Here is a 23868-nt window from a genome sequence, read left to right on the forward strand (position 1 = left end):
GTGTATAAAGTGCAGGATGTGTTGTTATGGTTTAGACTTGGAGGTTTTTGTTAGATTGGAAAAGCTGAGCTTATTCATACCCTAACCAGTGTTTTGAGGGAAAGAAATTGAATAAATTGACAGTGAATGTTTTGCAGGTTCACATTCAGCTTACTTTAAGTTAATTTATAAAGCTCAAATAGCTAAAAAAAAGTGATTTTCCTTCATTTGTAGTCTCTTCTATTCCCAACTGTAGCCTCAGGTCATCAGACGCTAAAAACATCCAGTGTGCTTATCAGTTTAGAGAAATAAGTAGGTTTGGTTATTATGGACTGTGAGAAAACAAGACAATACTGTGAAATTACTTTTCTAAAAATATCACATTCATAAACTCTATAAAAATGTATAATTCGTATAAAAGATGCTTTAAATGTTCCTCTTAGTTGATGGTGATGATGATGATGATGATGATGATGAGTGACAACATGGTCACGATGATGAAGGTAATGGCAGCAGCTGTGAAGAGAAACTGAACGGACCAGCTCCATCCGGTCCTACGTCACCACTGTGCCTGCAATCAGATAACGCGAGAGAGTTTCTGTTTATCCCACACACCCGTTAGCAGGGAGGTATGTGTTTAAAGGGCTGCCTGGGTCAAGAGAAACAGAGATAGGGATAAAGGGAAAGGCAACGTGAGGGAAGTGGAGCTGAAAAGATGCAAGTGCATAAAAAAAGATAGAGAGAGAGAGATTTACAGATACAGTAGAGCTCAAGGGGTAGAGAGAAAATGTGATTATAAAATGTATGTGTCCTGTATTAGTTGATCCTGGTCTACAGTTAAAAGCTTAAACAACAGGAAAATTATATCCAGTCTGAATCATGTTGTCTGCAAAATTATTAATTTTCACATTTGTCTATCACAAAACACATTCGTGATTTAGTTATTGTTCTTTTCCTATCAATTATTTAATTGTAGCTCAAAATGTTGCAGAAAAAAATACCCAGCAAAATAAACATTAATACTGATGATTACATGTAATGTGGTGATCTTAATTGATTTTAAAATCAGGTAGGATGGAAAGCTGAACCTCTAAATGTGACTGCTACTGCAGCGCCTCATTTTATATTGCTCCATCCTCTCTGAAACAAAAGACTGACATTTTCAGATTCCTCTCGTTCCAGAGAGCGTAGAGAGGTTCCTTAAACCTCTGATTTTAGATTTTGGTTTTTGTCTTGTATAGGACAAAAAAAATGACTATGACTTTTTTGTTTGGGCTTAGTGAGGACACACTCTTGCAGATGGAGGAAGAGAGAGAGGGAGGCAGAACGTTGGAGACAGTGAAAGGAATGATGGAGCAAGACAGACAAAGACTTAGTGCAGAGAGAGAGAGAGAGAGAGAGATAAAAGGACAAGAAAGAGAGGCAGAGAAAGAGAAGAGAGATCAAGTGTCAGGTCCACTGTGGTCCATTTTGCCCGGAGACAGCTGCAGCCACAACTGACAAATCCAGAGGGGCCCCTTCCTCTATAGGCACCGGGAAAGCACCGGGAATTATCCAACGTCTCAGCTCTCTGCTCCTTGGGGAACCTCTCTCTCCCTCTTTCTCTCCCTTTAGTCAGCAGGGAAGAGGAGGAGGAGGAGGACAGGGTCACGGCCAGTTCCACTTCCACTGATACCCCTGTTCCACCCCCCCCCCAACCACCCACCCACCCACCCCACAGTCCTGCAGAGGGGGCAAATCCAGGAGATTCAGAGGGCATCAACCTCTCTCACCCTCCCCTGCTTTTCCCGTCTTCTTCCATACATCCTCTCATAATGATTTGTGTGTGTGTGTGTGTTTATGTGTGTTAAAAGGGATGTGGAAGGAGAAATGGAGTAGTGAAGGGAGGGGGGGTGGGGGCAAGTGTGAACAGCTGTGATGTATTGTCGTCTGGGGCATGATAATATACCCATGTCATTAGGAGTGGACATTGCTAACATGTGTATATGCGTATGTGTGTTCAGGTAGGTTTTAAAACAAACTAGTCACAGTTCAAAGGAGGCCACAGTTTGCTGGCAAAGCCTGATACCTGCTGCGCCCGTAAAGACGGGAGGATGAAGTGAGTAAAGTGAAATGAATGCAGCCGCAGAGGGTGAAAAAAACACACACACACACACACACACATATTAGTGCAAGGAAGGGGCTATCAGGTAAATATGTGTTGTAAGGAAGAGGAGGAGGAGGTGCGGTAGCTAGAAGGGTGAGAAAGGTAGAGGGAGGTTTTGATGTTTGGAAAGGGGGAGTGCAGCAGGGGAGCGCATCGTAATGTATCTATTGAAGTTCAGGCCTCTGTGTTTGATACAGTACATCTGTACCCCATTTCCCTCTTTTCCCCCAGCTGTGCACTCTCACGTGTACAGGAACAATAAGACCCGGGACCATAAATTCCCTCACTCCCTCTCTCCCTCTGCATCAATCTCCCTTAGTGTCCATGTTGGTCTCTTTTTATCTCCTTTTCCTCAGTCCTTTTTCCGTCTGTCCTCCACACCCAAACAATTCTCTCCCCCCCCCCATCCCCTGCCCCATCCACCAACCTTCTCTATCTGCTCTCTCTCCTTTTCCCTATTTGATATAATGCAATGATACAGGCCTTGGCTATTACCTCCTGTCTGACGTCTGCCTCAGATTGCTGACTTGGCTGGAGACACTGCGCCGTAAAAAAAAAAAAAAGAAAAAGAAAAAAGAAGAAGCTTGAATTAATTGATTTCCTCTCAGTAAGAGGGGTCACGTCTTCTGTTCTGGTTTCCGACATCCCTTACTCCCCCTTCTCCCACTCCAGCGTCCTTCCTCGCCCCCCCTCGCTCTCACTCCAACCCCTTACCCTACAATCCCACCACCACCACCACTGCTGTTGCTGCCGCCGCCGCCGCCGCCGCCACCACCACTACTCACTCTCCGCGATGCAAGAGAGTGGAAGTATCAGTTGGCCCCCGTCAGGTCCGCTGGGGTCTGGGTGCGCGGTAAATGAAATATGGTAGCTGTCGCATTAGGAAATCCATTGAAGTTAATGAGGGCCGGTGTTCTCTGCGGAGCCACATCTGCTGCTGGTTAGGCGCCAACACCCCCCGATCCAGACACTACTATGGGGACTGTGGTGGGGAACAGGAGAGTGGGGGTTGATACCGATGGGGAAACTGGACCTGGGGTATTGAGTGGTACTGGCCAGCGGTTGGCTGGAGGTGGGGGGGGGTGGCGGCGAGGAAGCTGAATGGCTCAGAGGTCGTGACCTCCAGGTAATTCGTAATGGTGGCTGGATGGAGCATCGAGTAATGGATACTGCGTTGTTATCGGGGCTATCAGCTGGCTAAGCTGTAGTAAAAAAGCCACAGAAACCAGCAGCTCCACACCCACATGCTATAACAACATATGGTATCGACCCACCGGCTGAGAATCTCCCAGGATGTATGATATTTCTGTACCCACGGTTAATGCCGTTTGGTTTCTTTGAAGGTCAAGCAATGCCGACGATAAAACAATTAAACTGTTTTATATTATTGGCTGGTAATGAGCTGTGAAGTAGATCTTAGCAATTTGGTAGAGTGGGCGATTGCAGAGTAATGGTGTGTAATTTGGAGATGGCAGGTCAGATAGCGGAGTCAAGGCAGTACATGGCTTAACCGTGTACGCTGGAAAGGATTTATTGTACACTCACTACGAACTGCGGCCGACTTAAATCATCAGGTGTGTGTGGGCCGGAGAGTGATAATGGCAGCCAAACAATGAAGACAAGACAAGTAAACTCAGAGTGACAGAGCTGACCACTACTACATCGACAGTAGGCGCAGAACTCAAAAGAGCAAGGGTTTTGTCAAATAGTGACAGACGAAGCGGGGTCAAAAGTTTAATGATGGTGTGTGTGTGAAACAAGGCGAATGGGCAGTGTAATTGACACGTAGACAAACGGTTCGGAGCTGCCTTGAAAGGCCAGTCACAGCTCTTTACTGGACCAAAGGGTCAGATTAGGTTCTGGACCATCCATCCAGACCTGGGCTCAAAAAGAGCGTTGAGCAGACCCACATGGAGTCTGCCGGGGGGCTGCTGTAGGATTTGTTTTTATATCAGACTTGGGTCAAATATTTGAACATTTTTTATTTCTACTTGTTTTGTTTTAACCTGCTTGAAGTTCCAGATGGGTGGGTGTATTTTCTTTTTTTACCACATCAGAATGTTTTTAAAGAGTGTTTGGTAAGATGTCAGTCACAGAGTTGTAAGTTGACGTTATACTTTTCCGTGTTCACCCACCCATCTGGTTCTCCAAATAGTTTAATCAAGGAATAACTTGCAAATACTGTTTCACGGTGCTATGTTTTGGGAAGAGAGGGCGAGCCCATATGTTTATTCACTTGGAGTTTAGTTGCGTGTATATTCATAGCAAATAGATGGTGGATAACTTTTCACAGTGGCTGTTTTTGCCATATGATGTTCATTAAAGTGCAGTCAGTCTTTTTTTTAATTTACCTTTACCAGTATATCTGTTTTTTTCCCTCCAAATCCAGGGTCTAAGGAGAAGAAACATCGGAGTCAAGCCCTCTGATGCAAATATGTGATTGATTTTGGGGGATGTTTAAATCAAGTTTTCACCCAGAAGAAGTGATAGCATATAATAAAGGAGTTCAGCGTTTTTGCTTTATCTGTGGATCTACCAATCAGCAGGAGAATGAAGGTGAAGAAATGGTCACTTAACCTTTGTCAAATCACAGAATAACCCACCCTTGGTCAGCCACAGCGGGGGGTCAGTACACCCACTGAGGTTTCTGATCATTTGTCACCTACAGTTCAGTTCAGGGAGCATCTTCACTGTGTCATCCATCTTCACTGTGCATTCTAAGTGTGTGTCCACAGTGTGTGTGTGCGTGTGTGTGTGTTTCAGGCCATTTGTCAATAGTTCAGAGTGCATCTTCACTCATTCGTCTTCAGCGAGCGTCTTAAGTGTGCATTCTTTGTGTTCATTTCAGGTCATTAGTGGTCAGCGTGTATAATGGATGAATGGGGTGGGTGGCTATCAGGATAAAGTGAAGGGGTCTCTCTTGTCTGAGGCAGATAAGACAACTTCATGCGATTGTGTTAAAACACCTTTTTCATATGTCACTTGAATAGAAAACATCAGCATGACAAAGACGGGAAAACACGATCACATACGATGTTCTAGTTTTATGTTTTATGTGTTTATCAATGAATGATCATATCAGTGATCAGATGTTATCAGTGACAAGACATGTGACGCTCGACAAGGACCCCGGGCTGAGTGTTCAGTACAAATTTGCAGAAATCTAAGAATTAACATACCTTGGATGTTTGACCTTCGCTGTGCAAATTTAGATATATGTGTGCAGTTTTCACACTCACCTTTTCTGAAGGTGAAAAGTGTGTGTGCTCACCTTTAAATCTGAGTTAGAGACATTTGTTTGGGAGCAGGATTTTTTTATGACGTCATATGCGCAGCTTCTTTTTTTTTTAGTAAACCCTGTGTCATCCTGTGTTTGATAGTTCGGCTCTGATACAAACAATATTTACATCTTCATAGATTTAGAGAGTTTAACTTAAACTAAAAGTTTAACTTTTGAACTTAAGATTTTTTTTTTTTTTTTTTTGGAGTTCACGATTTACTCTGTGATTTCATTTTATGTGAATTAGGCATACCTAATTCACATTTCCAACTGTTACATGAACAAAGAAACAAGACGAGAGGCAAAGTGATAACAACCTTGTTCTTTTTGGGTTATTTAATAAGAAAAAGAGAGAGAAATTCACATGTGTCCAAAAATAGAAACGTATCAAACACATTAGTACTTTTTTTTTTCTTATCCCTGAATGGGACCTTTAAGTCCACCATAACCGTGGCAAACAGACTTAACCGTGTTACCTCACAAGACCTTGTTTGATTCACTTAGTTGTTTGTTGACCTTTGTGACCCCCCAGGGCCTTGTGGTGTATAGAGTTTTTCTGGGTTTCCCCTTTAACTGCCCCCCCGCCACCATCCCACCATCCCACCGAGTCAAAAAGACATTGAGTTCTCTAAATTTCCCATAAATGCAAACGACTTTCAGTCTGTGTTGTATGTAATCTGTGCTGGCAAGCCACGAGAAATCATAAGGTCCAGACTGTCAGACAATGTAAAGCTGTGCGGTTTGGCTGCGAGTCAACTAACTGTGCGCGCTTTCCATTCTTCTTGGCCTGCTCCCTCTGTGGAGTGTATCAATAGAAATTTCACTAAAATGGCCTCTCAGCTGCTGCTTGAAATGAGAGGAGGCAGTAAGATGAGGCTAGCGGTACCTGGCCCTGTGAGTGTGTGTTCAGCCTGCATACTTGGCATCAGATCAAGGTGAATCTGGTATGACTGAGGGAATGAACTAAGGAAAGTGTGAGTGTGTGTATGTGTGTGTGTGTGCGTGCATTTGCAGCCCTCATTAGTAAACTCCAGCCCTGCGTTCACAGTATGAACACACCACTCCTCCCCTTCCCCTTCGTTCTCAGCCCCTCCACTAAATGAGGTTAATAAACTCTAGCGTTTACTACCATCACCAACACTATCCCTCCTCCTCCTCCTCCTGCTTTCTCCTTCATCTCCCTCTCTCTTTTTCTATACCTCCACCTCTGTCTTGCACTCCTGAGCCCAGCACTCCTCCACCTCCCTTCCACTCCTAAGCCTCCCTCCCCTCTTTCATCTCAGCTGAAACGCTTTCTTCTTCTTTTCTTCACCTCTTTTTTATTGTCATTGTTGCAGGGCGAAAGCTCTGGGATTTCCTCTCCCGATTTCCCAGGACAGAGCTGCAATTACAGCTCAAGAGAGAAGGAGACCAGCTGTGCAGAGGAATTGGGAGCTTTTTGCACCGCTAGCAGTGGGTAGACAAAAGATGACGGCGCCCCTCAGAGGCCAGGGAGCAAAACTGCTCATATTTCCACCATAATATTTCTCCCTCACATCAAAGCAGAGGCCAACTTTCAGACCACATGTTGTTGATGTGTTTTTTTTGTTTTTTTTTCAAAAGTACCGGGCAGGGTCATCATGACCAAACAGCAATAACAACCCGTCACAGCGAATAATGCAATGTTATGACCTGGCCTCCATGTCCTGAATATGAAATCAAACACACACACACACACACACACACACACACACACACACATATGATGGCTGTGGCACAAACAAGAAGTGATACGAAGGAAATTTGAAGAATGCATCAAACAGCCTTGGATGCTCTTATCTTGGACAGCATGTGGACAGGGACATCCTGAAAGAAGTAAATACTCCAAAGTAGGAATGAAGGGAACACATATGTTTAAAGGACAGATTCAGACAGCTGTGACGACTAGTCGTGCAGGAATGCTGTTTGGGCTTGGCAGAAATATTATGCAGCGCTGTGTTGATACATGACAACTTGAAAGAAATTGTCTTTGAAATACACTGTTACTGCTGCTTGTTTGATTTGCTTTCACTTTCATCCCCGCGCTTATAGCAGCCCAATGTATAGAGCGACTGACGTGCCATTTGTTCTGAAGGCGTTATGTAAGTTACTGATTTAATATTCCATCCTACCTGCTGTACAGTAGAGTACATGTCCGCGGGGAGAAATTAAAAATTTAAATAGTCCCTGTGATTATCTGACATCTGACTGGATTACCTTCAAACAAAAGGTTTAGGAATTATTTCCACCTCAGGTCTGGTCACAGTGTTCCTCTGATCATATGACTAAGGGGCCACTCTGGCTTGCTATTTAACAAGGCCCGGAGCTGTTAAACCCGTCTCTGTTTTTACTACTGCAGCCCACACAGCGGTAATGGTGCAAAGTAATGGCGTCCTTAAACAGACCATCATCCATCCTGTCAAAGACACCAGCAGTGATAAAGTATAACAGGCATATTACATATCTTTGTTTTTGTCAACAAATCCGCCTCTCATTCCTCAAACAGCTGGAGGCTGTAGCTTTCAGTAAACACTACTTAAACAGGAATAATAAATAGTGTCGGGGACTAGTTTCGGATGCAGATTGATGCACATTAGGTGCTCCAGTGACCAGCAGGGATCCAGCAGCAAGAGGCATGAATGAAAGATTTATTTCAAAATTAACTACAAGGGCCATGTTCATGGTAACAAAGGAAGATGTCGGGGTCCACTTATGTTCTCTTTTATAGGTTTTCAATTAAAGTCTATGCCAGAGGAATAAGAGAATAAGAGATCCTGGGAGTTGTTTCACCAGGAGGAGGAGGGGGAGGTCTTTTTTTTTTTTTTTTTTAGATTCCTTCAAATAAAACAAATACACTTGGAAAATCGTAAAGGTTTTAAGTCATACATTTGTTTCACTCTCTCTCTCTCTCTCAAAAGTGGCTCATCTTTGTGGACGGGCAGCAGTCAGAGTCACGTGATGCTCAGCAGGGTAGAAAGAGAGCTTGAGAGACAAATCTCTGGATCTGTTCTCACCTCTACGCATCTTGGGCAGTCACAACATGAAATGGGTGTGAATGTGAAAGGTTTGTCATTTTCAGACCCCCCTCACAGTTTAGGCGTGGGGTGGATGGAGGGGGCTCTACAACCCTCTTGACAGACAGTTTTCATGAAGCATCTTAAATTTCCCAAATAGTCTCCTAAGTGATGCCAGGCCTGTCTCGTAGGGTCGTTCTCGCTCAAGTTGACATTAATGGAAATGTACTGAAATCATTGTACTGAACATGTGCCATTTGATGGACACGTTTATCTGTACATTTTTAAGATGCCTGGCCCCAACTGGAAATGAACCCTTGACCCTGGCAGCGATGCCAGACCCAGCTCCACACAGGATCCCATTATTAAAAAATGACTGTGATATGCGCCTTTTCAACTGCAGGCATCAGCTGCTTTGCAATGTAATGTTTCCTAACAGCTGTCACACTGTCAGGTTGTCTGCATGAGTGTGTAACAAAGAGAGAGTGATGGCAGCAGGAGTCCCTGTCGGGCCCATGGGACAGTCGGAGAGGAGCAGACGGTCGTGTCTTTTCACTGGAAACATATGGTGAAACTCAAGTGTGTAATTTACCAAGGACTACGGGTGGCCCCCGAGTAGCGCGTACACGCATGCACAAGCACACATGTACGCACACATACACACACAGTGACAGGGTGTAATTTACCTGGGGCCTATGGGTGGCCCAGTATCCCGTTGCACTTGTCATACACACACTGACAGCTCAAACACAGTTCACACTCCCTGACAGAGACAGAGAGAGAGTGAAACTAATTTCCCCAGGCCCGCAGACAGGAGAGTAAGAAATCACACAATGACAGAGATGTTGGAGAACCGCACACCGAGAGGCGGAGGACCCGAGCTGCGTTTAGTCAACCGGCCCGGTGAGAGCGGACCTCACCCCCAAAATCTCAACCTGTGGGAGTTGCTGTACACCCTGTATCACATCCTCTCCAATTCATCAGCCTGGCCTCCTTTCAAAGTCGGCGTTACCCCCTTCCACCCACCTCCTCCTCCTCTTGGAGAGAGAGAGAGAGAGATGAAGGTCATGGGAGCACCAGTGAAGGAGAGGAGGACGGATGAGAGGAGTGTGTCCCTCCCTACATTCTTGCGCTGACCTTCGTAGTAGTGTGGCACTGTAGCTATCATCGGCCCACCATGCTTTACAGTTGGTTGTTATGGAGGGGTGGGGGGGGATTATGGGCTCAGGGAACCTGCATGTCCCTCCCCCCTGATTCCACGGCAACCGTGAATGGAGCGTATCTAGTTTCACATGAGGATTGACAGACAGGCTGGTCCCAGACGTTTACAGTTGGCACTGTTTGAGGTGTCTGTCTGTGAAATGCTGATATGATAGCCTGTCTGAGTGTGTGTGTGTGTGTGTGTGTCTGGGAGAAAGAGAGAGAGAGAGAGGGATGGAGAGAGACACCTGGTGTTTGATCTCCTCTCTCAGCCAAGGGGCTTTAACTCTATTCCAGGTGCAGAGAAGTCAACCTGAGGGCATGGGAGACACATACAGTGGAGATCACAACCATGAAGTACTTGACACACACACACATACAGAGGCAGGAAGTTTCCTTAAAGCAGTAACCCGGAGTAACTTTGCGGTTTAAACTCGTTTACCAGTTCAGTGGTGTCACCGTGGAATGCCTCTAAAAGACTCGACGAACGTGCTGCAGGATAAACATTTCTGTCGCCGCCTCCGCATGTGAAACATCAATCAGTCGCCGCACAGAAATACTGAGAGTGAAAAATGAAAAGGTGAAAGGGCCAGCTGGTTCAGTGGGCAGTGTAATGACGGGGCTCTCGGTCTACTGTACACAGGAGCAGCTGGAGTTGGTTTTTCGTTGCTGCAGGTCAGGTCTGATTGGGCAGGGAGTAAATTAGGTGGAAAGTCAACAACGGGACTAAAAGTACTGGATGCGACGCAGACACCGAGTCAGACTGGTTCAACAGGTGCAGATGATTTTGCCAAAAAATAAAAAAAAATAAAAAATTAGATATCCATTAGCTCCAACCAATAACCTGACAATTGCTGCATATTGGTGTTTAGAGCTTTCTTCCACTTCATGGCCTTAAAGTAACAGCGATAATGGTGCTTTTTTTATTCCAGCGTATCTCCACGCTGGGACTCTGTGTGGTCCGTAATGAGCTCAGTAAACATCTGCTACCCCTGTATTAGAGACCATTTTCTCCACGTCTCATCCTGTAATATGGAGAAATTAGAGTGCAGGGGCTCATTCGGCGTGTTTATACACACACACACACACACACATTCACAGAGAGCAGACATAACATAAGGAGTCCAAGTGTTTTTATACTACCCAACTGACGCTCTAACATACCATCTCAACACCACAATTTTCCATCCACAACAGTAAAACTTTACCGGGTGTCCTTGGTCCTTATTTTTTGTTTGTTTCTTTAAAGAACGGTGCAATCAAGTCTGTTCCAAAAAAACAGGTTTGCTGATTTATATGGAAATCTTTACTAACTTGAATCCAGAAGCATCTCAAATCTAGAACATGTGCTAATGGGTGAAAAAAACAAACAAAGTTTAAACCTTAAAAATCAGTTAACCTGCTTGTTGATAACAGGCCTCCTATCATTTGTCTTGCTGAAATAATACGTCTCTCTGTTTATTCAGCATGGCAGGAATTTCCCTCATAACACTGAAACACACAACACAACAAAGGATGTTATGCAACTGCTGATGGATGGTCCACATATAGAGGAATAGTGCCACCTAGTGGTAAGACTGCAGCCAAAAAGCAAGTCCAGAGAAGCACAAGAGAACAACATGATGTGATTCCACAGTTGGGAGATTTAATTTAATATATTTTATTATAGAAACTTAATATCTGCAAAATGGCGAACATCACATCTAAGGCTGATGACTAATGGAAGCACTCACTCTGTACAGCAGACTGATGGATAAGACAAGAAGTTCAAGGCGCGACTCCTCAGTATACACCAGTTTCCATACTGGCCCGTCCTTATATACACTCGTGTGGCTGTGGTTAACATCTGGATGAACTTCCAGCAGAGCGCTCCATGTCCGTGAAAATCTAATATTCCAGTCTTCTTGTGTTCTGGTCGTGATGGTTCCACTGAAGAAACGTTGCATGTGATTTTTCAGAGGCTGTTTCTCACTTTCTCATCTCCCGCTCGACCTCACCGAAGATCTGCTCCTCCAGCTTGGACGTGTCGTACTCCTTCAGCATGTCGTACTCCAACCAGGGCATCGCCCACTTCTGGGCGATCTCCATCCTCCTCGGGCTTAGGCTCAGCTCGAAACGGATGCCCTTGACGTTGTACTTGGGTCGTTCCCAGCGTTTTGACCACGGTTTGGGGCGCATCTTTACTTTGGTCTGAGAAATGAACAGAGATGCCCAGTTACTCTCAACATGCTTCATTTCCATCACATAAGAAAATTGTACAATATGATACTTTTTTATAACCAAATACAAACTCCTCATTGTCCCTTTAACCAAAGAAAACTGTGCATCAAGCCTTGCATTCAAAACTCAAACTTTTGTACATGCAGATGTGCTGAACGACACTGGGTTCAGGACCGGGGATGTTTGGAAACAGGTGCTGAGGTGCCTATTGTCATTTTTTTGATGTCTTGTTTTGAAATCAGTAGCATGCACTGTACATACCCCCTCTATGTGATATTGTTGTGAAGTATGTCACTGTTTTGTTGTTGTTATTGTCGCTGTGTGGTTTGTTCTGTTTGTCTTTTGTTTGTATCTACTGTCAACTATAAATATTAAAAATATATTTAAAAAAAAAACAAAAAAACGTTTGTACATCAGTAATATTAGTGATTTCAATAATTCAAATAGCATTAACAGTGACTCAGCTCTTTCCTTTTGAAAATACATAATCCGAGTTGGTGTTGAAGCTGTCGTACCTCGTTGACGGGCACCTCTCCAGTAACAGAGAAGGGAACAGGCTTCATTTCCGGGTCCACGGTGCTGTACTCAGGCAGAGCATCTCTCAGATACATCAGGTTGTCATCCAGCCTTTTTTCCAGCTTCAACACCTCAATGCTCTGGATACGAGGGCTGTACATCTCATAGCAAATTTCCACACCTGGGCCACACAAAGAGATATACAATTAAAACATGTATCACAACATGTATAGAAATAACTGTTGTATTAGTGCTGCAAAGATGTTTCTTGATTTTCTTTAGTGCATGGAGAAATTATATCTACAATCCCCATGTGCATCTAAATAACATCTGTTTTGCACTTGCATTAAATAGTAAGGGAGATGTCTTATATTATTATGTCTTAGAAAAAGTAGCTAAAATCAGACACAAGTATGTCAGCAGAGGAACAGACAGACCTGAGCAGTAATTAATTTTTTTAAATTTATAATAGAACAAGGAGATTTTGATTGTTTGAACCACATATTCCTTTTTGTCTGACTCAAGCCATGGAGACATGATGCAAGAGTCTGTGTTTCAGAAGGCATTTGTTCAACTAGTTCTTAGAGACATTAAATACAGCTCACCTTGGTACTCAATGATGTTCCTTAGTATAAATGTGGCTCCCAATCCTTTCCCACCTCTCTGGATACAGATCCCAACGAAGCGGTTTGTTTTCCCACTGGCGTTAGGATCAGCCATGGTCACCGCCAGGATGCTCCCTTGAGACAATAAATAAATTGCACATTTGAAATGATGATACAGATAATGATACAACATTTGTAACACCCTTTTTTTCTATGTTCTTTGTAAATATAAGTTAGTAGCATAACAATAGTGGCAACGGCTATCATAATGTGGCCTCTTCTCTAATAGTTTGTTGTTGGCCTTTTAAGTTTACAAAGTGGGTTAAAGTATAAATGATGTTCTCCAGATGAGAGTATTCAATCTGTTCGGGTTATCTTCAATCAATGTCCTTCACCTGTAGCATACTTCAGTTTCTTACCTACGTAGAACTCAGGGATGTTGAGCACTTTCCTCCTGCGGATCATGTCCTTCCGCTCAATGGAAAACTTGAAAGGGTCTGTTCTTTGTCGCGGAGGGATAAACTCTGGGCTCAGGAACCTGCGGGGCAGAGACGACCGGGACAACACATTAAAAGCCCCGCCACGATGCAAACAAGGTACTAGTGTCAGTCAAGAGACTATTCTATGACATACTTTCGCAGAGAGGCCTGAGTTTGTGTTTTATCCACGATGACAGGTTTAGGTGGAGGAGTGAATTTGGGTGGCTCCCCCCCGGATGCAGGACGACACAAGGAGGTGGACAAAAACCCTGTAAGGCAACAAGATACATTTTAATGGACGTGCATCGCTCACATTTGCACAGATAAGGTAAAACATTTCATTACTGAGCTCTGAAGTGATAGCCACCGTTAGCTTCTTAGCTCATATGTCCATGACAACTTCTACACGTTTTCACAACCTGCCAGCGGCCTGTGGCGTGTAATGGAGAGAGAGAGAGGAGTTTATCCTGTTTACTTACGTTCATTTTGGAGCTGGAGGTTTCGTAAAACCCTCAAGGAAAGGATAAACTTGTCGAGCCCCTTCACGCAGGCTGCCATGTCTGACCTTCTGTTGTAGCAGCATGTGAAGCTGTACGGAAGCCGTGCAGGGCAAACGTTGTCCGAAACGCGATTTGTCTGAATCTGTTGTTTCACGAGTTGTGCACACGATGGCGCAGCTGTTCCACCGGTGTAGTTTTGGTCCATGTCCAGTTGGTTGACACCTGTGGGCAGCAGCAACCAACATGAAACCAAATAGAAAAATGTAATTAAAGCAAATTGAATTAATGGAAAAGTAATTTAATCGTATTAAGATGCAAAAATGACAGCCATAGAAAAACCTGTCCACTATGGCCTGTAATTGCCTTCACCATGATGTTGATTTAATTAGGCCTAATATGCAAAAAGGGGAGCAGAGAGAGCCACTGCTGAGATGATGTTATTACTGTTGAAAATGGCAACTTAAGCAGTTGTTTTATTTTGTCAATAGCAAAGAGAGTCTGTGTTCCCATATTTGTTCATAAACACCTCCCTACCCCTACTGAGGCCTATATTATATATTTACACGTATTGCGTTCATAATGGAGCCTCTATGTTATCCGCAATGCAGAGTGGAATTTTTTCTAAAAATAAATAGAGATTAATTCAGTCATCAACATCAAACGTTTCCTATTTAAAGATAGTAATAAAACTCAATTATTCCATCAGGAAAAAGCCTGCATCTACCAGTTTATTTAGCCTATAAATACAAAAGTGCTGGCAGAAAATGTGTATTAAGTATCAAGATTGGCCCCTGACACTATACGTTTTCAGCAGTGTAATCAATGACAACGCATAATTTCATTAGATGATTTTAATCAAATTTTTGCCTCTGAAATAGTAAAGTCAAAATACTCAAGTATGATTAGCCTATATAACTTGGTTTGATTGATTATGGCCTATTGATTCCAACACTTAGATTCTTTGAGTTAAACAAGAAAAAAAAAGTTCCGTGTTGTAAATCATTTCCTAGAGGTCAAACACAGAAATACAGAAAGATTTTTTTTTTTTGCCTCAGCCTGTAGCTATGTGACAGGGAACTCTAGGGTTTTGAAGCCGTGCAAGGGAGCGTTGGTCCTCCAGGTGGGCTGCCTCCTCCACTGCACCACACAACACAGCACGCAGTTAGAAATGCACTGAGAGAGAGAGGGAGGGAGGGAGAGGCAGGGAGGGAGGGAGGGAGGGGGAGAGAGAGAGAGAGAGAGAGAGAGAGAGAGAGAGAGAGAGAGAGAGAGAGAGAGAGAGAGAGAGAGAGAGAGAGAGCTTTGCACTGCTCCAGCCCAGAGGAACCTCGAGCCCAGTGTCACAGCAGTGTGGTGGGAGGATGAGGGAAGACTACAGAGACATGATGGGACCGCTCATCTCCTGCCTGCGACACAGAACCTGAAACTCAACCAAACTCAATGCCGCTGCTGTTGCTCTTGTTTCTGGACTTTCTAATGCTACGGAGAGACCCAAAACTTCTGAGGCTTCAAGGATGTTCTTCTCAGATGGGACTCTCTCAGCCGTCAGTAATGCGCTCCTATTGGGAATAACGTGCCTGATCGTCCTCTGCGACTTCACCAAGGGCTCCTCAGATTTTTCAGGTTGGGAATAATCGTTTTTTTTTTTTTGTCCACAAACTTATTTTCCAGACTATAACAAGCGGCGATCAGCAGCATGTCCTGCACTTGTTTCATTCCGCGCATGTGCTTTATTCCATTGAGGAGTATTTGCGTCTATTTGCAGCCTATAGGAGGTGGAAACACAGGTTAAGTCATTACGCATGTTTCTAAACTGTTGATCAGCGACTCTCTCCCCCCCTCCCCTCTTCCCCCAAAACAACTCTGAGCAGTGATTTCTACTTGTCCTCTCAGGACGACCCGTGCCTCTGGCGTGCTGCAGCATGCTCACTCTAAATGTTTGCTTCATAAACCGACAGGAACACAACTTAAACATGCGGAAAACACCCGCATTGCGCTTTATCTTTCGGGGCCAATTCTGACACAGTTTGCGGAGAGTGACCCACATAGGCCACTTCAAACGATAGGTTCCCTCTTTTTTTTTTTTTTTTTTGTAAAGCCATCCCGCTATTGGGATTAAGTGCTGGTTTATCACTCCGGCATAGCTCGGCAACACATATCCCATTGATGCAATTGAGATAAATGGGATAATGTGGTTAATGTGTTACTCGATGGGAACTATTGTCTGGATCAAGTGCTGTCCTTTACTACAGATTTACAGCTCGGAGAAGAAAGCCCAAAGCCGACTTTTATGATTTTCTGCGTTTCATATACCTACACAATCAGTTGGAAACGTCAAAGTCAATACAAGGCTGGGTCCTGCCAATTACTCGAGGTTTATATGCAATCTGCTGTGACGGAATCTGTGTAGGCTTTCATGTCTTCCAAGAAAGGCCTTGCATATTAGTAAACTAATGAGTTATTCTGCGTCGCATTATAGGCTGCTGAGCCGCGCTGAGCCCAAGGCAAGCCTGCAGGTTTTGTTTACAGTGCCATAAAACAGGAAGGGAGCTTTGTGTCGGTGTTAATTGGCCCCTAATGGGTCTAATGGTTGGAAACGAGCAGCCTAAAACACTGTGGGGAGAAAGGTGCTAAAGAGCAGATGTATATGTTAACATTGCTCGCCTGTTGCAGGACTCCCTATGTGCATGAGTCCATGTTGCTTCCTAATGAGCTGCTTAAGATTACTTGTAGTGAAGGCTGTTAACAAGGTTTCATTTCTGTAATTGCCATTGCTCCTGTGAGTGGTTTGTTGCCATAAATGACACAACCAAGGAGCTCAAATGGTGGTTAATTAAGCAAGAAAGGGAAAACCATAAAACCATCTGAGTCCAGATTTCCGCTGCTTGGAGCACCGTCACCAATACCCCGGCTTAGACATGATTATGCAAATATTATGTCATAGGGAGAAGTTAATTTGTTGAAGTTTCAGCTCTGGTGCAGTATTTCTTTGTCCTGTTGGGTGTTTCCTTTAGGCCGGTTATCAGGCCTGTTACACTGACGTCAAATCCCCAGATGCAATTTTGTTGCTTCATCAGAGATGCCAGGCAGCGCAATGCTGACCAAGCATCCGTGTGAATGAAATGAGAAAGGGGACTTCCTCGGAATACCTCAGGGACAAAGAAATCCTTCAGTCTTCACATTCTTGACCAGCTGGAGTCTCCTCAGAGACCAAGGGGAGCTCCTTGATTGACAGGTGCTGCCGGGCTTCAGGGTGACAGAAGTGGTAGATTCAGATCTAACATCTGTCACTCAGGCCTCTGTCAGTTCAATTGATGATGACGGTGGACACGCTGGTCTCATCAATGGACCTAGATCACTGAGGCGGATTAAACCTGTGGAGCCAACTGTTTGACCTCCATTGGTCATAAAAGTTGATTGGACTTTATCATGGGCTTCTTTTTTTTTAGATCAGCTGTCTCAATCTGTGTTTCTTGCATTGGGATCATTTGTCGACGACCAGGAGTAATGGCAGTTTCATGTTTCGTCAGCAGCTTTCAACTCACTGCTGAAATGGAAACAAACTATGTTAGAGGGTAATTTAATTCTGTCTCTCTCCCTGTTATCATCCGCTATTATACAGCTTCCTGAACGGCTAATTAGAGGTGTGGAGTGAGCCAAGCAACACTTAAGAGCCCCTAGGCTAACAGAGGTAGCAGCAAAGCTAATTAATAGCCATTATTTTACAAGGTTTACCACTTTTCTTTATTGAAAATTCATAGAGCTGAATATTAATCCTTATGGTGTTCTCTCTCTCTCTAATGCTTTGTGATTCGGTTTACTCGTGTGACGAGCACTCAGTCTGTACCATAACTCCTCTTTATCGGACAGCTAGCCGAGCCAGCCTCAAACCATCCATTACCACAAATGTACGTCATACTGCTTCACTTTGTTGTTCAAATATGGACCCCTCTACATCACATATAGTGCACAACATTACGAAAATAGAGGTGATCTGATTAGTACAGTATATTAATTTATGTGTATTTTCAGTTGTTGCCTAGCATTAAATTTATATAAAACTGTACAGCTGATTTGCTGTGAGTGCCTTTAGGTATGTCTACCTTTAATGAGCACTGCCTATTACTTCTGCTGCTCATATCCACCACAAATATATGTGGGAGATATTTGTCACCACATATATTAGTTGCAAAGGTACAAAGAAGCGATGCATGCTTGACTGTTTAGAAAAAAGTTCAAAACAACATCAGAAATCATTTTTTCTCTGGATCTGAGTGAGAGTTACTCACTGAAACCAGTTGCCACCAGGCAAACTCTATGACCCTGCCACATAGGGCTACAGTGAAGAGACGTTCCTTCTCTTTCCATGTCATAAAATCCTGCAGGCAAAAACCCTATTTAACCCCAGTGAATGGGACGTGAGGCTGTTGAGGGGCTAAGGGGTCAACTGAGGTCAACCCATAGTAACTGCGAGTGTGTGGTTAGGGGGAGTTATCATCCATCTCACTCTTTGTTCCCTGCTGTCGAAGCTCATCACACATGTTGACCACAGTCGGGAAAGGTAGAAAGAAAGTCAACAGCTTTTCTTCAGGTCATGAATTTGAAGTTAGTTCAAAAGAGGATGAAGGAGAAGATGTTTGGTTAACATCACAGTACGGCTGCACAGTATAAGGGAAGGCCTGGAATAAGGGATCGTGTGTTTGAATATACTACCATTGATTTGTTTTGATTGGTAGTGTTGGTGTTTAGCGTTTAGAGCTATGTGAGTATGTTTTGCACATCTCATCTCAAACAAAATATCTGATGCTCCCGATGAAACTGTAATTTTGGAATTACAAATTATTTGGAAAAGCAAACCCCAGATTTAGGTTTGTGTTAAAACCTAATGGGAAGAAAAAATGATGAGTCAATTACTGTAGAGCTGAAACAAATTTTCTGGTACAGTATTGACAAACAGTAAATCATCCACAACTATTTCAATTAAGGCTGCAACTGCCATTTATTTCACTGTTAGTTAATCTGCTAATTATTTTTCTTTGTTAGTTTAAACGTTTGGTGTAAAGTGTCAGGAAATGGCAAAATTAATACAATTTAATCAGATTTTCTGAGACCCAAAGTGAAATTATATGATCTGTTGTATACATTATACAGCAACTTTTAGTTCATCAATTTAAAAGCAGCATTTCTTTACAGCTGATTATCTTTCAGCAGTATTTTGATAACTGATCAATCAATATGTGATCATTTATTAAATCGAAGTGAACAAAATAAACTTGGGTTATGATTCTTAACTATGCTCTGATCTCTACAGACTAAACAATCAATCACTTAATGGGAAAATATTTGTCAGATTGATTGACAATGAAAATAACTTTACATTTACATAACTTTACATTAGCTTTAGCCATAATAAAAAAAAAAAACAATATCAAAGTTCTGTAGCCATCTGATGCTGATGCTGATGATTGGGGAGCTCAGATCAGCTGATTGCCTCTATGAGTAAACTTCATGACACTGCAGCCAACACATACAAATCCTCTTCTGCTCTTACCCAGTGTGCAAGTCCTGGATTAGGCTACCTCTGACTGCCCACCCACCCCCACACACATACACACACACACAAACACACCCCTCCACCTATCGCTGAGCGCCACTCGAGGCCCCTCAAATCTTAATCCGCTCTGATTTTTTGAGTGGCCCTGGATAAGGGCAGCGCACTGAGCCCCATGCTCTCCCCTCTTGCTCCCGTCCCTTCCCCCACTCACACACACACACACACACATATATACACCTCAGCTCCCTTGCCTCATTGCTGCCTCCGCTCCTCCCCAGGGTTTGCCTGATCACTATTTCTGTGTCTGCGTGAGCGCCAGGTGAGCTCTGTCTAAACAAATCCTGCCTCCCGCTTGTTTTGTCTAGTGCAGTGGAGGCAGGCGGCTGGGCGGACAGCGAGGGCCCTGGCATAAGGCTGCTTTTCTCTTGAAGTGAATAGAGAGGGAGGGAGTGTGCTTCTCTTCAAAGAATAGTTTCTATGAATGAGGTTAGCAAAGGAATGAGCTGTCAAGGATTTTGATCCGTTGCTTGATGTTATCAAAACATAAAGAGCTGTTGTGTCAAAGAGGAGGCTTACAACATCGCAGTTTAGGTTTAAACTGAAATCCCTTCTTGATTTCATGGTTAAAACCACCCGAACGCTGAGAGGAGACAGATTGCAGAGGGATATGGTTCAGCTTTGATCAAATATCAAGTCTGAATGTGTTTCTGCTTATCAGCCCAAGTCCCTTTGAATCCTGTTCACCTTTACTTTCATGAAATTTTAGTTGTAGAAAACTTTATTTTTTTAAGGGCTACACCACAAAACCTTTGAACTTTGCTCTTTACCAATGAACAAGATACAGTAAATAAGAAGTTTGCGAATGTGAATCAATTGACTTGGGTAATTTTACCAGATGAGAGCTGGATTTGTAATGGACCCAGTCATCAACCAACAAATAAAAGGTCATTTGAAACCCAGAGGTAACTGAGACAGAGGTTTGTGCTCCACATTAGCTGCAGTGTGTGCACTTAGCATGCTGAGAATTTACTGCTGGCATTTGAAACACCCATACCATATCCAGTTTTGTAGTTGCGGGTGAGTGGTGCTGGTCGTATATAGCAGTGTCAGTCCCATCTTTACAAGCCTGTTTCTAACAAGACAAGGAGAGATGTGAACCTGAGGAGCCTTTGGATGCAGGCAGCAGTTGCTAACCTCTGGATGTGTATTTATGGCGCAGTATATGATGTGTTTGTGTGTGTGTATAATTTAAAGTGGAAGTCTGGCTTGGCACAACATGATAGCGATGAAAGACACGACCTGCTGTGTAAGTCTCTCCACCTGGATACAATGAGCACGTAAACAAACACAGACATAAAGCACAGTCTGACATCATGTTGGGGAACAACAAAGTGGTGTTGGCGATGACAGATGGGTGTTTATAACGGGAAACAACTCTTCCCCAACGCTCAATTTTAAGCACCGTGTGAGGAAATTGAATTATCCCACATCACACTGCAACAAGCAGGCGGGCTTTAAAATCATATCTGCGCTAGTGTGAGTGATTGAAAAGGGAATCGTCGGGGTGGCGTTCTAAAAATAAGTCACGGTTCTTACCTGTGTTTTTACTAGAACCACAATGCGCTGACGGAAATCCCCCGAATGAAAGGACGAGGCATCGAATGCAAAATGTGTTGACATGATTAATGTGAATGTGTTCAAAGCAGACGTGGTCTCAAAAGCGAGCTTTGTGTCAACGGATTCAAGTCCTGGCTTCTAGGCCACATTAACATGGACCAATCAAAATCAGCTTTTGTCCCGTTGCCAAAATATGTGTGGAAAGACGGCACATCCTGACTGAGGTGATGTTTATGAAGTAATTTGGCTGCTGCTGTGGCAATACTGCAGTAAAGTGCAGTGGCATTTTGTTAGAAAGCCCCTGATATCTAGACTTGTAGTTCTTGAGACTTTTTTGTGGTCTTGGTCTTGTCTCGGTCTCGACAGTGTTTGGTCTCGGTCTTGTCTCGCGGGTCTCTCAGTCTTGCAATGTCTTGAACTGGCAGAACGATCTCGAAGGGATTTGTAGCCTACAATATCCAGACAGACGTGCTTTATTTTTGGATATCATTATTTATGCACCCCCTTCAAGTGGTACCAATCACATGCATTTTGTGACACAGACGGCACTCGTCCTCTCGCGTTCTACAACTCTTGCGGAACAGTAAAATATGGTGTAACAGTTTGTTTGTTTTTTGTCTTGAGCTCAACTGGTCAGTCTTGACTTGGTCTTGGTCTTGGTCTTGGTCTTGGTCTTGGTCTTGGTCTTGATACTCCCTGGTCTTGGTAGTGTCTTGGTCTCGGTTCAGGCAGTCTTGACTGTCTAGCACAAAGAACAGGAGTATGTTTAAGTCACATTTCATTATTTCTGTGCAAAGGGAGTTTTACTGTTAAATCTGACACTAGTCACAGTATCACACTAAAGAGAACTGCTGTTGTTTCCCACTGTATGGTATACAGGTTCCATAGACTCAACTCTACCCACCTTAATGGGTTTCTATAGAGCTAAAATTACGGATAGTACCTGGTACTTAGGCTTTTTGCGGAGGTCCCAAGTGATTTGATACGATATCAAAGGGTGACATGAAAACCCTGCAGACTGCTAATTTGTCACAAAGTGTCTTTACTGCAGTATCATTGTCGTGCAAGGTGGGACGTTGTTAACGGCCAAGTATCAGTGTTGGTTTGTTATCCCTTCAATATCTTCCATTTGTCACAATAGCTCAGTGCTGCAATGAGGGGGGTGCTGTCTGCAGTGGAAAAAGATGTACCTGCTAGCTGAAGCAAGAGTCAAGTCACTTTCAGTCTGTACCATGCTGGAAAGACATGAATAGGGTGCTTTGACTCCTGTCTGGTTTGATGAACTGTGGTGCTGGTGTGAAAGCTGTCAACCAAACAACCTGTCTGAGGCTGGCTGGCTGAAAGAGGTGTGTTGCTTGTGTGTGTGTGTGTGACCTCACAGTAACTACTGCCTCCTATAATTTGAACCTTTTTTGTTTTTATTCTGAGCATGTTGCAGTCTAAGGGTGTTTGCACACCTAAGGTTTGTTTGGTCTAGTCCAGGTCTCTCAATGAGTTTGTAACCTCACTTTCCCCTTGGTTTGGTCTGTTTTTAAATGCAAGTGAATCAAAATGAATCCCTCCAAACCATGTGACAATTTTCTGCTTATTGGCCAGATTGTCTGGCTGGGACAGGAAAGTAAACACAGGAAGAAGGTCATGGGAACTGGCTAACTCACCTGCTAATGGGGGTCAGAAGTCTTTCACTTCTAAACTGAATCGCCCAAGAGTTTGTTTGGTACCGCACCCTCAACAGGCATGAAAACCGCTTAACAAATAATAGTGGTCATAGTTACAGTAGCCTATGTGCAGGTTCATATAGTGATAATGATGCAGTATGGCAGTTACTACCGGTGTACTTCAGTGCTAAATGGGATAGTTCAACATTTTGGCAAACTGGTCCATTGCCATCATCCCTATAGTCTTAGGAGTAGGTTCGTTACCTTTATTTGTCGGTGCAAGCTATTTTTAGAACGGCGGAGCAGAGCCACAAGCTGCTCAGAGCTACGCTACGGAGGCTAATGGGATTTCTTGGTTTCCCTCATCAAACTCATCAAATACACAATCCAACAACTCCAAAAGGCTCTGGTGGACAAGTTGTTACCTGCACATTCACCAAGCTATGAAATAATAACAGAACGTAACGAGGAATTGTTTTCGAGGTAAATTCATGCAAAACCACTGATGTGCGTTCCCGTCGGGGGCAGTTTTTGTCCACATTGGATTGTGTATTTGATGAGTTTAATGAGGAAAATCAAGAAATCCCATTAGCCTCCGTAGCGTAGCTCTGAGCAGCTCTTCTAAAAATAGCGGCCGTTCTAAAAATAGCTCTCACTGACAAATAAAGGTAACAAACCTACTGCCATGACTATAGGGATTCTGGCAATGGGCCAATTTGCCAAAATGTTGAACTATCCCTTTAAAGGCTTTTGTTCACAAAATGTGACAAGGATCTGAGGTGAATGAACCAAACTACAGGTGTGAATGCAGCCTGAGTGTCTCAGTAATATAGCATGTCAGTGTGTTGGTGTAATGCCATACAACTGTTATAACTGTAATTCCAGTGAGAGTAGGTGTCGCTCTTTCAAACAGTGTCTGTCTCAAACTTGATTTTGGGGCGAAACTCCTAAATTAAACCCAGACAGCATTTCAAATTACCAACAGGCCTAACTACCAGCTGTGAGAAGGGGCTGAATCAAATCTCATAATCAGCAGAAAAACTGCTCAACCAGCCAGACTTTAATACGATAATCATTATTTT

At 43.5% G+C, this 23868-nt stretch overlaps 2 protein-coding genes across 2 annotated transcripts in view; one reads left to right on the plus strand and one right to left on the minus strand.

Annotated features, from left to right (window-relative positions):
- Positions 1-11260: 11260 nt before the first annotated feature.
- mrpl19 (mitochondrial ribosomal protein L19) lies at positions 11261-14070 on the minus strand. The gene is made up of 6 exons (XM_085771352.1): positions 13937-14070; positions 13612-13726; positions 13398-13516; positions 12979-13113; positions 12373-12554; positions 11261-11827 (listed from the first exon to the last, which is right to left on the minus strand). Exons 1-6 carry the CDS (start codon positions 14013-14015, stop codon positions 11606-11608), a joined length of 852 nt encoding a protein of 283 aa, XP_085627478.1. The 5' UTR covers positions 14016-14070; the 3' UTR covers positions 11261-11605.
- Positions 14071-15241: 1171 nt separating this feature from the next.
- eva1aa (eva-1 homolog A, regulator of programmed cell death a) overlaps positions 15242-23868 on the plus strand; it is a 72107-nt gene continuing 63480 nt past the window's right edge. Inside the window, exon 1 of the mRNA XM_085771348.1 lies at positions 15242-15580. Coding sequence (XP_085627474.1) covers positions 15472-15580 — 109 coding nt within the window. The 5' untranslated portion in view covers positions 15242-15471. The remainder of the gene's footprint in view (positions 15581-23868) is intronic.

This window comes from Trachurus japonicus, chromosome 24 (genome assembly GCF_045865225.1).
Source record: "Trachurus japonicus isolate A0001 chromosome 24, Traja_1.0".
Taxonomy (NCBI): domain Eukaryota; kingdom Metazoa; phylum Chordata; class Actinopteri; order Carangiformes; family Carangidae; genus Trachurus; species Trachurus japonicus.

Bases quoted from the DNA above. Each gene is read 5' to 3' on its own strand.
- mrpl19 (XM_085771352.1), bottom strand. From the start codon at position 14,015: ATGGCAGCCTGCGTGAAGGGGCTCGACAAGTTTATCCTTTCCTTGAGG. The intron at 13,727-13,936 runs GTAAGTAAACAG...GTTGCCTTACAG, and splicing joins CCTCCAGCTCCAAAATGAAC to GGTTTTTGTCCACCTCCTTG. The intron at 13,517-13,611 runs GTATGTCATAGA...TCTGCCCCGCAG, and splicing joins ACTCAGGCCTCTCTGCGAAA to GTTCCTGAGCCCAGAGTTTA.